General features: G+C 37.3%; 4 protein-coding genes and 1 long non-coding RNA gene across 5 annotated transcripts; all 5 read left to right on the forward strand.

Annotated features, from left to right (window-relative positions):
• The first annotated feature begins 1433 nt into the window (after positions 1 to 1433).
• On the forward strand, positions 1434 to 4025 carry LOC137637075 (uncharacterized). Its single transcript, XM_068369375.1, has 2 exons — positions 1434 to 1620; positions 1744 to 4025. Exons 1-2 carry the CDS (start codon positions 1434 to 1436, stop codon positions 4023 to 4025), a joined length of 2469 nt encoding a protein of 822 aa, XP_068225476.1.
• A 51-nt stretch (positions 4026 to 4076) lies between these two features.
• Positions 4077 to 5315, forward strand: LOC137637076 (uncharacterized). The gene has a single exon (XM_068369376.1). The coding sequence runs from the start codon at positions 4077 to 4079 to the stop codon at positions 5313 to 5315; it is 1239 nt and encodes a 412-aa protein (XP_068225477.1).
• Positions 5316 to 5444: 129 nt separating this feature from the next.
• On the forward strand, positions 5445 to 6639 carry LOC137637082 (uncharacterized). The gene is made up of 3 exons (XR_011043375.1): positions 5445 to 5582; positions 5698 to 5784; positions 5992 to 6639. It is a non-coding gene; the product is annotated as an uncharacterized lncRNA (long non-coding RNA).
• An 885-nt stretch (positions 6640 to 7524) lies between these two features.
• On the forward strand, positions 7525 to 11010 carry LOC137637077 (uncharacterized). Its single transcript, XM_068369377.1, has 2 exons — positions 7525 to 7711; positions 8729 to 11010. The coding sequence occupies exons 1-2, from the start codon at positions 7525 to 7527 to the stop codon at positions 11008 to 11010; spliced, it is 2469 nt and encodes an 822-aa protein (XP_068225478.1).
• A 51-nt stretch (positions 11011 to 11061) lies between these two features.
• Positions 11062 to 12300, forward strand: LOC137637078 (uncharacterized). Its single transcript, XM_068369378.1, has one exon. The coding sequence runs from the start codon at positions 11062 to 11064 to the stop codon at positions 12298 to 12300; it is 1239 nt and encodes a 412-aa protein (XP_068225479.1).
• Positions 12301 to 13103: the final 803 nt, after the last annotated feature.

Raw genomic sequence — 13103 nt, forward strand, 5'->3', positions numbered from 1 at the left:
TCCACGGGGGAAAATGATAGTGCTAGGATGTCACTGGAAGCACAGAAGAAGGCCAAACAGCGGAGGGGAACCGCAAAGGCAAAACTAACACGTAAGCTTGATAAGTTTCATGAGTATATGTTAGATCAAATGGCATTAGAAATTTTAGAAGAAAGATACGAGAGTGTTGTTAAGGCTTATGATGAAGTTGAACTAGCTAATGAACAGTATTGCAATTTATTAGATGAGAACTGTGATGCTCAATTGATAGAGGAGGCTAACGTTTATATCAAAGCATTAGAAGATAGAAAGTGTGCAGCTCATGTGATATTTGTGAAAGTTAAAGACGAAATGCAGGTGAAAAAAGTTTTAAAAGTAAAACCGATTGATGTGCCCAGGTTTCACGGAGAAGTGAGAGATTATAGCAATTTCAAGAGAGATTTTTTTAGACTAATGCAATCAAATTATGGGAAAGATCCCTTTGTGCTAAGACAGTGTCTCTCAGGAGAGGCCTTGGATACAGTTCGTGGTGCAGATCATGACTTCGATAAAATGTTTGAGCGATTAGATGAAACTTTTTGGAACAGCAGAACCATTATTGATGTAGTAGTAGAGGACATAAGGTCAATTAAACCTATTTCCGAAGGGGATAGTGAGAGTTTCATTAGGATGGTTGATAAGATTGAGCAATGCTATCTTTACTTAGACCAAATGAGTTTGGCTTCAGAATTAAATACTGCTAACATGACTAGCCAGATAGAAAAACTATTACCCCCTACTCAGAAGCGTGAATGGGTTAAGTTAGCAGAGTGTGTAGGTAATCGTGACCTATTCGGAAAGTTGTTGGAATACCTTTTGAGTGAAAAGAAATCAATGAAATATCTTAATGCTAATATTAGAAGCAATAATAATATTAAGGCTAAAGTGAATTATACCTGCACTTCTGAAGATCAGCGTAGTACAAAGCAAGGAAGAGAGTTAGATGTAATGGAAAGGATAGCAGGACTTGAAAATGCTATTACAAATATCACTGACCTTTTCACTAAAATTACAGAAGAAAATGCTGAACGGAACAGGAATAAGATCAGTGACAACACAAGGCTGCATAGGTGCTGGTATCATGGCTCAGATGGACCTGATATCTTAGACTGTACAACTTCCAGAACTTGAGTATCAATGACAGAATGGAGAGTGTAAAGAAGAAAGGTATTTGCTTTAATTGCCTTAAAGGTGTTCACATAGCAAGAAAATGTCTAAAGAAGTCCAGATGTAATACTGTAGATGTTAACAATGAATCTTGTGGGAAACTTCATCATACTATTATACATGAGGGATTCATAACAGGAAATTCCTTTGTAAGTCTGAAAAGAAACGGTGTTTTATTTATGGTTAACAAGATCAAGTGTGGTAATCAGGAGTTACAAACTTTATTTGACTCGGGAGCTGATATAACAATGATCAGAAATGATGTGGCTAAGGCATTGGGACTGAAAGGAAAATGTGTCAGATTAGCTGTGACTAAATTGGGAGACAAAACTGTGACATACAGTAGTAAAGAGTATGATCTGGTTTTAACCGACAAGGATGGGAATGATGTCAATGTTATTGCTTATGGAATCGATGACATTACATCTCAAGTCGGTAAGGTAGATTTATCAAAAGTGAAACATTTATTCAAGGGTGTTAATGTATGTGCATTAGATAGACCTTATGGGAAAATAGAGCTCCTAATTGGTTCTGATTATTGCTCTTTAATTCCAACAGTTAAGGAAACTGTGGCTGAAAATTTACAGCTCAGGGAATCACAGTTTGGAATGTGTGTGTATGGCAGTCATCCCGACATTGTTACCTTATCAGTGTTTGGGAGTAATCCAGGCATTAGCATTAATCATGTTTCCAGTACAATATCCGACTATTATATATCTGTAGAACCCGTAATTGATATTACAGCACAGATAAATGATTTCTTCACCATTGAACACTTAGGAACTGATTGTAATCCCAGATGTGGTAGTTGTCGTTGTGGGAAATGTGCAACAGGCAATGGCAATTATAGTATAAAAGAGGAAAAGGAGCTGGCTCTTATTGAAAGTGGGTTGATGTATTACCCGGACAGAAAAGAATGGTCTGCTAAATTTCCATGGACTAAGGATCCCAAACTGTTGCAAAATAATGTATCTGTAGCTGTTGCTAGACTGAAAGGCACAGAGAAAAGATTGATGAAACTGGGTTCAGACTATGCTCAAGCTTATAATGACCAGATACTTGACATGACAAAGCGCAATGTAATTCGGAAGTTATCCGATGAAGAGGTTAAAAACTATGTTGGTCCTGTCACATACATTCAACATCATGAAGTGTTAAAACCAGGGTCTGTATCAACCCCATTGAGAATTGTTTTTGATTCATCGGCAAAGTATATGGGCCAGTCTCTAAATAGTTTTTGGGCAAAGGGCCCTAATATTTTGAATTCAATGCTTGGTATATTACTAAGATTTCGTGAAAAAGCTATAGGCATAGCCGGTGACATAAGCAAAATGTATAATTGCATTAAGCTTCCAGAATTAGAACAACATGTACATAGATTTGTTTGGAGAAATTTGCAAAGTAATCGCAAACCTGATCACTATGTAATGACATGCATGGGTTTCGGGGATAGGCCCTCAGGAATTATCGCAATGTTAGCTCTCAGACATACTGCAGAATTGTCGGTAAAAGACTTCCCAGAAGCATCACGTGTGATAATGACTAATTCCTATGTAGATGACATAATCCATTCTGTTGAGAGTAAAGCTGAGGCATTTAGCCTAATTAGAGATATTGAAAATGTACTCTCTAAAGGCAGTTTTAAAATTAAACGATGGACCATTACTGGAGATAATGAGCATTCTGACTTTGAAGTGTCCCAGAATAGTAATGAAAGAATACTTGGCCTTAACTGGCAATGCAATAAGGATGTGTTTTATTTTAAAACTAAGTTAAATTTCTCTCCAAAATATAAGGGTGTAAGAACAGAACCAGACTTAAACAAGTTGAATTTCGTTGAAAATATACCTTCAGTTTTAACAAAAAGGGTTGTCGTCAGTCAGATGTGTTCTGTTTACGACCCACTGGGGTTTTTGCTTCCATTCACACTAAAAGCAAAGATTTTGCTACGAGACACTGTGAAATGTGACTTTAAATTAGGATGGGACGATCCCTTGCCTTCCTATTTAAAAGAACAATGGGTGTCATATTTTTGTGAGTTATTTGGCACTGAAACTCTGTATTTTGAAAGGAATGTTAAGCCAACCTCAGCCAAAGGATTGCCTTTACTTGTTATTTTCAGTGATAGTTCAACAAATGCTTATGGTGCTGTTGCATATGCTAGGTGGGAGTTAGAGTCTGGTGCATTTGAGAGCAGGCTCATTGTGGCAAAGAGTAGGATAACCCCTAGTAGACAGTTATCTATTCCAAGGCTTGAATTGTGTGGAGCTGTTATAGCGTGCAGGATGCGTAAAGCCATTGAAGATGAAATGACATATAAATTTAGTTCGGTAATGCACATAACAGATTCCTCCATTGTTAGAGCACAAATCCAAAAGGAATCTTATGGCTTTGGAACTTTCGTAGCCACTAGAATAGCAGAAGTTCAATCAAAAAGTGACCCAAATGAATGGTGGTGGATTGCTTCTGGATTAAATCCTGCTGATCTATTGACCAGACCCCGGGACCCTTTAAATGTTGCAGTTGTCTATTCATGGAAATATGGTCCAGAGTTCATGGCCCTTCCTTTAGAAGTGTGGCCTATCAGTCAATCGGTGAATTGTGAGTTACCTGATAGAATTCATGTTAATTTTGCACAATACTCTGTTCATGAAGAAACCATAATTGATGCATCGAAATTCAACAACTATAATATGTTAATTGCAGTCACTGCTAGGATATTTAACATTGTTAAGGTGAAATCTTTTAAGGGTGTTCTAAAGAAACTTGAACCTAGATCACTTAAGGAAGCTGAGAGGTTTTGGATTATGCAAGCACAAAAAAGTCTTCCTGAGAACTAGAAAAAATGTTTTCAAAGATTAGGACCATTTCAAGCTGAAGATGGTACAATTATGGTAGGACAAAGAATGGAAAGATGGTTGAAACATAATTGGAACCAAGATAGCTTCATTCTATTACCTGGTAAGCATCCATTTACAGTCTTGTACATTAGTTATTTACACAGGTTGGATCATGCTGGAGTTGATGTTACACTATGTAAGCTTCAATCTAAATTTTGGGTTCCTTCAGCACGTAAAATCATAAGATCGATAAAGAGAGGTTGTATTCTTTGCAGGAAACTGGATGCCAAAGTTGAAGGTCAAAGAATGGGTCAGATTTCTGATGAAAGAATGAGCCCTTGTCCAGCATTCTATCACACTGCTGTGGATATTTTTGGACATTTTCAAATCAAAGATAATGTAAAGAAAAGGACAACTGGTAAAGCTTATGGTGTTATATTCAATTGTATTGTTACACGTGCCGTGTATATTGATGTTGTAGATGGATATGATACTTATAGTTTTTTAAAGTGTTTCAGACGATTTACAGCGGTTCGTGGCTATCCTGATACTGTACACTCTGACTTAGGCTCACAATTGGTATCAGCAAGTAAAGAACTTAAGAGTGATAACAACTGGAACATACACGAGATCACTGAATTTGGAGCAAAGGAAGGCTTGAAATGGAAATTTAATCGGTCTGCAGATGCTGCATGGCAGAATGGGGTAAGTGAGGCCTTAATTAAGTCTGTAAAAAGGTCTCTGTCAATGCTCATAGGAACTACCATCTTGACATTTAGTGATTTGCAGACAACATTTTTTGAAATACCAAACTTAATGAATGAAAGGCCTATTGGAATAAAACCTGGTATGGATGTAGAATTAGGAACATATTTGTGTCCGAACGATTTACTTTTGGGTAGAGCAAGTAATAAAGTACCATCTGGTTCATGGTCTACATCAGGTGACACCAAGAAAAGGTTGAACTTTATACAAAATGTTGTCGACACCTTTTGGCGTAAGTGGCAGAGAGATTATTTCCCTACACTCATTGTAAGGCAAAACAGGCACACAGATAAAAGAAATGTACAACCTGGTGATATTGTTCTGATTAAAGACACAAATGTTGTGCGAGGAAAATGGAAAATGGGGCAGGTTGTAGATACAGAAACAGGCAGAGACAATAAGGTGAGAGATGTAAGCATTAGATACAAAATACAAAGACCAGGAAAATATAAGGGACAAAGTGACACAGTTATCAAGAGATCGGTTCACAAGTTGGTGGTATTGCTACCCGTTGAAGAACAATAAAGGAGGCGGGAGTGTATTATTAGTTAAACACTAATAATTATTTTTAAGTATTTTAGCAATGTTCAAGTTTTGTGAAGTTTGCGCATGCTCACTGACGACAGTGTAAAATTGTGATGGTGGGCAGTGGTACTGTCGACTGTCGACGTGGCCAGTGACTGGCAGGTGGAGGTTGTGCACGTAACCAACTGTTCGTGCGTAGTTGCTGAGGAGTGCAGCTGTGCACTCATGCAAGCAAATGGTGTTGATATGTAGCTTGTGTTCTTTAAGGTATGCTATTGTTTGTTTAATGAGATTTGTAAATTATGGATATGTTTCGGTTGAATAGTCTTATCGGCATTTTGACATTGTTCCTCTACTATATTGTAGTAATGTTGTATTTTAGGATGTGTTAACGTAAGAGCTGATAGAAGAAATTAGCCGATATTTAATGCACGAGAAATCTGCTGGGTATCAGAGAGGAGGCATTGTTGTAAGTGACTTTTTGCAGTTAATTGTTACTTATCTTTTACCTTGTTGGTAACGGTGATTGTGTGATGACATTATTGTTATGATAATTATTAGTGAGAAATTATATATGTTTGTTCATATGGTGATAAGGATTAATGTTTCTGCTAAGGTGATACGTAAAAAAAAAAAAAAAAATGGGTATGTTATTCTGACTTTTATAATGTTACAGGTCGAAATTAAACGTTTTACGACAAGCTGAGTTTTTATCTGGTACCTGAGCATACATTTCGACAACATTCATCATGACAGATAAAGGGAAAAACGGCAGCTCCACGGGGGAAAATGATAGTGCTAGGATGTCACTGGAAGCACAGAAGAAGGCCAAACAGCGGAGGGGAACCGCAAAGGCAAAACTAACACGTAAGCTTGATAAGTTTCATGAGTATATGTTAGATCAAATGGCATTAGAAATTTTAGAAGAAAGATACGAGAGTGTTGTTAAGGCTTATGATGAAGTTGAACTAGCTAATGAACAGTATTGCAATTTATTAGATGAGAACTGTGATGCTCAATTGATAGAGGAGGCTAACGTTTATATCAAAGCATTAGAAGATAGAAAGTGTGCAGCTCATGTGATATTTGTGAAAGTTAAAGACGAAATGCAGGTGAAAAAAGTTTTAAAAGTAAAACCGATTGATGTGCCCAGGTTTCACGGAGAAGTGAGAGATTATAGCAATTTCAAGAGAGATTTTTTTAGACTAATGCAATCAAATTATGGGAAAGATCCCTTTGTGCTAAGACAGTGTCTCTCAGGAGAGGCCTTGGATACAGTTCGTGGTGCAGATCATGACTTCGATAAAATGTTTGAGCGATTAGATGAAACTTTTTGGAACAGCAGAACCATTATTGATGTAGTAGTAGAGGACATAAGGTCAATTAAACCTATTTCCGAAGGGGATAGTGAGAGTTTCATTAGGATGGTTGATAAGATTGAGCAATGCTATCTTTACTTAGACCAAATGAGTTTGGCTTCAGAATTAAATACTGCTAACATGACTAGCCAGATAGAAAAACTATTACCCCCTACTCAGAAGCGTGAATGGGTTAAGTTAGCAGAGTGTGTAGGTAATCGTGACCTATTCGGAAAGTTGTTGGAATACCTTTTGAGTGAAAAGAAATCAATGAAATATCTTAATGCTAATATTAGAAGCAATAATAATATTAAGGCTAAAGTGAATTATACCTGCACTTCTGAAGATCAGCGTAGTACAAAGCAAGGAAGAGAGTTAGATGTAATGGAAAGGATAGCAGGACTTGAAAATGCTATTACAAATATCACTGACCTTTTCACTAAAATTACAGAAGAAAATGCTGAACGGAACAGGAATAAGATCAGTGACAACACAAGGCTGCATAGGTGCTGGTATCATGGCTCAGATGGACCTGATATCTTAGACTGTACAACTTCCAGAACTTGAGTATCAATGACAGAATGGAGAGTGTAAAGAAGAAAGGTATTTGCTTTAATTGCCTTAAAGGTGTTCACATAGCAAGAAAATGTCTAAAGAAGTCCAGATGTAATACTGTAGATGTTAACAATGAATCTTGTGGGAAACTTCATCATACTATTATACATGAGGGATTCATAACAGGAAATTCCTTTGTAAGTCTGAAAAGAAACGGTGTTTTATTTATGGTTAACAAGATCAAGTGTGGTAATCAGGAGTTACAAACTTTATTTGACTCGGGAGCTGATATAACAATGATCAGAAATGATGTGGCTAAGGCATTGGGACTGAAAGGAAAATGTGTCAGATTAGCTGTGACTAAATTGGGAGACAAAACTGTGACATACAGTAGTAAAGAGTATGATCTGGTTTTAACCGACAAGGATGGGAATGATGTCAATGTTATTGCTTATGGAATCGATGACATTACATCTCAAGTCGGTAAGGTAGATTTATCAAAAGTGAAACATTTATTCAAGGGTGTTAATGTATGTGCATTAGATAGACCTTATGGGAAAATAGAGCTCCTAATTGGGTGCTACTATAGCGTGAGGTCTACCTCACTATAGCGTGAGATCTACCTCCCGTTAGTACTATAGCGTGAGGTCTACCACACTATAGCGTGAGATCTACCTCCCGTTAGTACTATAGCGTGAGGTCTACCTCTGAATTATTCGTCCCTCATAGATAAAGCACATTTCATATATTTGTTTAAGCAATAAACACTTAATTTAAACATATCTTAGAAATTACTTAAATAGATAATTGGATTTCTAATTACATTAAAAAAGGAATAAAGGTAAAAATGAACATGTTATCATATATTTCCATCCATTTATTCTAGCTATACACTCTTCGTACATCAAACATGTTATCATATATTTCCATAAATTTATTCTAGTGATACACTCTTCATACATCAAACAGGTTATCATATATTTCCATACATTTATTCTAGCGATACACACTTCGTACATCTTCTAAGAATGACACAAATAGATCATTGGAATTTTTTCTCATCACCTTCCAGCAAAAATGATCAAGATGAGACTGGAACAGCTGACGACCAACACCTAGCATTAATCTCTTCAGAATCATCGTTTTAGCGTCCAACCACGATCGCTCAATTGCCTGTGTGTGTGCTCCTGTCGCTGGATCCACATAATATTGCTGGTGGTTCACTGTAGAATGCTGATATCGATGATATCTCTTTTAGGCCGAGGGAAAAACTGATTTAGGAGCTCCATTTGCTTCCTTTTATGTGGGCAGGTCGCGTGGACAGGTGACGTTTTTGATGGATTTGGGCAGTTCACATGTCGATGGTTAGGTGCGGGGCTCTGGGACGCTGGTCACCCGGTAGACCTCACTCTCCACCTGGGTAGGCGACATATGGCGGTAGACCTCACACTATAGTAGCACCCCTAATTGGTTCTGATTATTGCTCTTTAATTCCAACAGTTAAGGAAACTGTGGCTGAAAATTTACAGCTCAGGGAATCACAGTTTGGAATGTGTGTGTATGGCAGTCATCCCGACATTGTTACCTTATCAGTGTTTGGGAGTAATCCAGGCATTAGCATTAATCATGTTTCCAGTACAATATCCGACTATTATATATCTGTAGAACCCGTAATTGATATTACAGCACAGATAAATGATTTCTTCACCATTGAACACTTAGGAACTGATTGTAATCCCAGATGTGGTAGTTGTCGTTGTGGGAAATGTGCAACAGGCAATGGCAATTATAGTATAAAAGAGGAAAAGGAGCTGGCTCTTATTGAAAGTGGGTTGATGTATTACCCGGACAGAAAAGAATGGTCTGCTAAATTTCCATGGACTAAGGATCCCAAACTGTTGCAAAATAATGTATCTGTAGCTGTTGCTAGACTGAAAGGCACAGAGAAAAGATTGATGAAACTGGGTTCAGACTATGCTCAAGCTTATAATGACCAGATACTTGACATGACAAAGCGCAATGTAATTCGGAAGTTATCCGATGAAGAGGTTAAAAACTATGTTGGTCCTGTCACATACATTCAACATCATGAAGTGTTAAAACCAGGGTCTGTATCAACCCCATTGAGAATTGTTTTTGATTCATCGGCAAAGTATATGGGCCAGTCTCTAAATAGTTTTTGGGCAAAGGGCCCTAATATTTTGAATTCAATGCTTGGTATATTACTAAGATTTCGTGAAAAAGCTATAGGCATAGCCGGTGACATAAGCAAAATGTATAATTGCATTAAGCTTCCAGAATTAGAACAACATGTACATAGATTTGTTTGGAGAAATTTGCAAAGTAATCGCAAACCTGATCACTATGTAATGACATGCATGGGTTTCGGGGATAGGCCCTCAGGAATTATCGCAATGTTAGCTCTCAGACATACTACAGAATTGTCGGTAAAAGACTTCCCAGAAGCATCACGTGTGATAATGACTAATTCCTATGTAGATGACATAATCCCTTCTGTTGAGAGTAAAGCTGAGGCATTTAGCCTAATTAGAGATATTGAAAATGTACTCTCTAAAGGCAGTTTTAAAATTAAACGATGGACCATTACTGGAGATAATGAGCATTCTGACTTTGAAGTGTCCCAGAATAGTAATGAAAGAATACTTGGCCTTAACTGGCAATGCAATAAGGATGTGTTTTATTTTAAAACTAAGTTAAATTTCTCTCCAAAATATAAGGGTGTAAGAACAGAACCAGACTTAAACAAGTTGAATTTCGTTGAAAATATACCTTCAGTTTTAACAAAAAGGGTTGTCGTCAGTCAGATGTGTTCTGTTTACGACCCACTGGGGTTTTTGCTTCCATTCACACTAAAAGCAAAGATTTTGCTACGAGACACTGTGAAATGTGACTTTAAATTAGGATGGGACGATCCCTTGCCTTCCTATTTAAAAGAACAATGGGTGTCATATTTTTGTGAGTTATTTGGCACTGAAACTCTGTATTTTGAAAGGAATGTTAAGCCAACCTCAGCCAAAGGATTGCCTTTACTTGTTATTTTCAGTGATAGTTCAACAAATGCTTATGGTGCTGTTGCATATGCTAGGTGGGAGTTAGAGTCTGGTGCATTTGAGAGCAGGCTCATTGTGGCAAAGAGTAGGATAACCCCTAGTAGACAGTTATCTATTCCAAGGCTTGAATTGTGTGGAGCTGTTATAGCGTGCAGGATGCGTAAAGCCATTGAAGATGAAATGACATATAAATTTAGTTCGGTAATGCACATAACAGATTCCTCCATTGTTAGAGCACAAATCCAAAAGGAATCTTATGGCTTTGGAACTTTCGTAGCCACTAGAATAGCAGAAGTTCAATCAAAAAGTGACCCAAATGAATGGTGGTGGATTGCTTCTGGATTAAATCCTGCTGATCTATTGACCAGACCCCGGGACCCTTTAAATGTTGCAGTTGTCTATTCATGGAAATATGGTCCAGAGTTCATGGCCCTTCCTTTAGAAGTGTGGCCTATCAGTCAATCGGTGAATTGTGAGTTACCTGATAGAATTCATGTTAATTTTGCACAATACTCTGTTCATGAAGAAACCATAATTGATGCATCGAAATTCAACAACTATAATATGTTAATTGCAGTCACTGCTAGGATATTTAACATTGTTAAGGTGAAATCTTTTAAGGGTGTTCTAAAGAAACTTGAACCTAGATCACTTAAGGAAGCTGAGAGGTTTTGGATTATGCAAGCACAAAAAAGTCTTCCTGAGAACTAGAAAAAATGTTTTCAAAGATTAGGACCATTTCAAGCTGAAGATGGTACAATTATGGTAGGACAAAGAATGGAAAGATGGTTGAAACATAATTGGAACCAAGATAGCTTCATTCTATTACCTGGTAAGCATCCATTTACAGTCTTGTACATTAGTTATTTACACAGGTTGGATCATGCTGGAGTTGATGTTACACTATGTAAGCTTCAATCTAAATTTTGGGTTCCTTCAGCACGTAAAATCATAAGATCGATAAAGAGAGGTTGTATTCTTTGCAGGAAACTGGATGCCAAAGTTGAAGGTCAAAGAATGGGTCAGATTTCTGATGAAAGAATGAGCCCTTGTCCAGCATTCTATCACACTGCTGTGGATATTTTTGGACATTTTCAAATCAAAGATAATGTAAAGAAAAGGACAACTGGTAAAGCTTATGGTGTTATATTCAATTGTATTGTTACACGTGCCGTGTATATTGATGTTGTAGATGGATATGATACTTATAGTTTTTTAAAGTGTTTCAGACGATTTACAGCGGTTCGTGGCTATCCTGATACTGTACACTCTGACTTAGGCTCACAATTGGTATCAGCAAGTAAAGAACTTAAGAGTGATAACAACTGGAACATACACGAGATCACTGAATTTGGAGCAAAGGAAGGCTTGAAATGGAAATTTAATCGGTCTGCAGATGCTGCATGGCAGAATGGGGTAAGTGAGGCCTTAATTAAGTCTGTAAAAAGGTCTCTGTCAATGCTCATAGGAACTACCATCTTGACATTTAGTGATTTGCAGACAACATTTTTTGAAATACCAAACTTAATGAATGAAAGGCCTATTGGAATAAAACCTGGTATGGATGTAGAATTAGGAACATATTTGTGTCCGAACGATTTACTTTTGGGTAGAGCAAGTAATAAAGTACCATCTGGTTCATGGTCTACATCAGGTGACACCAAGAAAAGGTTGAACTTTATACAAAATGTTGTCGACACCTTTTGGCGTAAGTGGCAGAGAGATTATTTCCCTACACTCATTGTAAGGCAAAACAGGCACACAGATAAAAGAAATGTACAACCTGGTGATATTGTTCTGATTAAAGACACAAATGTTGTGCGAGGAAAATGGAAAATGGGGCAGGTTGTAGATACAGAAACAGGCAGAGACAATAAGGTGAGAGATGTAAGCATTAGATACAAAATACAAAGACCAGGAAAATATAAGGGACAAAGTGACACAGTTATCAAGAGATCGGTTCACAAGTTGGTGGTATTGCTACCCGTTGAAGAACAATAAAGGAGGCGGGAGTGTATTATTAGTTAAACACTAATAATTATTTTTAAGTATTTTAGCAATGTTCAAGTTTTGTGAAGTTTGCGCATGCTCACTGACGACAGTGTAAAATTGTGATGGTGGGCAGTGGTACTGTCGACTGTCGACGTGGCCAGTGACTGGCAGGTGGAGGTTGTGCACGTAACCAACTGTTCGTGCGTAGTTGCTGAGGAGTGCAGCTGTGCACTCATGCAAGCAAATGGTGTTGATATGTAGCTTGTGTTCTTTAAGGTATGCTATTGTTTGTTTAATGAGATTTGTAAATTATGGATATGTTTCGGTTGAATAGTCTTATCGGCATTTTGACATTGTTCCTCTACTATATTGTAGTAATGTTGTATTTTAGGATGTGTTAACGTAAGAGCTGATAGAAGAAATTAGCCGATATTTAATGCACGAGAAATCTGCTGGGTATCAGAGAGGAGGCATTGTTGTAAGTGACTTTTTGCAGTTAATTGTTACTTATCTTTTACCTTGTTGGTAACGGTGATTGTGTGATGACATTATTGTTATGATAATTATTAGTGAGAAATTATATATGTTTGTTCATATGGTGATAAGGATTAATGTTTCTGCTAAGGTGATACGTAAAAAAAAAAAAAAAAATGGGTATGTTATTCTGACTTTTATAATGTTACAGGTCGAAATTAAACGTTTTACGACAAGCTGAGTTTTTATCTGGTACCTGAGCATACAGTAAGGATGATGAGGATCACAAAATCAGACACCTTACCTTAGTAAAAAGTACTCTAGTTCCTCCCTTGTGT

The sequence above is a fragment of the Palaemon carinicauda genome, unplaced genomic scaffold (assembly GCF_036898095.1).
Source record: "Palaemon carinicauda isolate YSFRI2023 unplaced genomic scaffold, ASM3689809v2 scaffold52, whole genome shotgun sequence".
NCBI classification, from domain to species: domain Eukaryota; kingdom Metazoa; phylum Arthropoda; class Malacostraca; order Decapoda; family Palaemonidae; genus Palaemon; species Palaemon carinicauda.

Coding starts and splice junctions, on each gene's coding strand:
- LOC137637075 (XM_068369375.1), top strand. CDS start 1,434: ATGATCAGAAATGATGTGGCTAAGGCATTGGGACTGAAAGGAAAATGT. Junction 1,621..1,743: donor TGACATTACATCTCAAGTCG/GTAAGGTAGATT, acceptor TAATTCCAACAG/TTAAGGAAACTGTGGCTGAA.
- LOC137637076 (XM_068369376.1), top strand. CDS start 4,077: ATGGTAGGACAAAGAATGGAAAGATGGTTGAAACATAATTGGAACCAA.
- LOC137637077 (XM_068369377.1), top strand. CDS start 7,525: ATGATCAGAAATGATGTGGCTAAGGCATTGGGACTGAAAGGAAAATGT. Junction 7,712..8,728: donor TGACATTACATCTCAAGTCG/GTAAGGTAGATT, acceptor TAATTCCAACAG/TTAAGGAAACTGTGGCTGAA.
- LOC137637078 (XM_068369378.1), top strand. CDS start 11,062: ATGGTAGGACAAAGAATGGAAAGATGGTTGAAACATAATTGGAACCAA.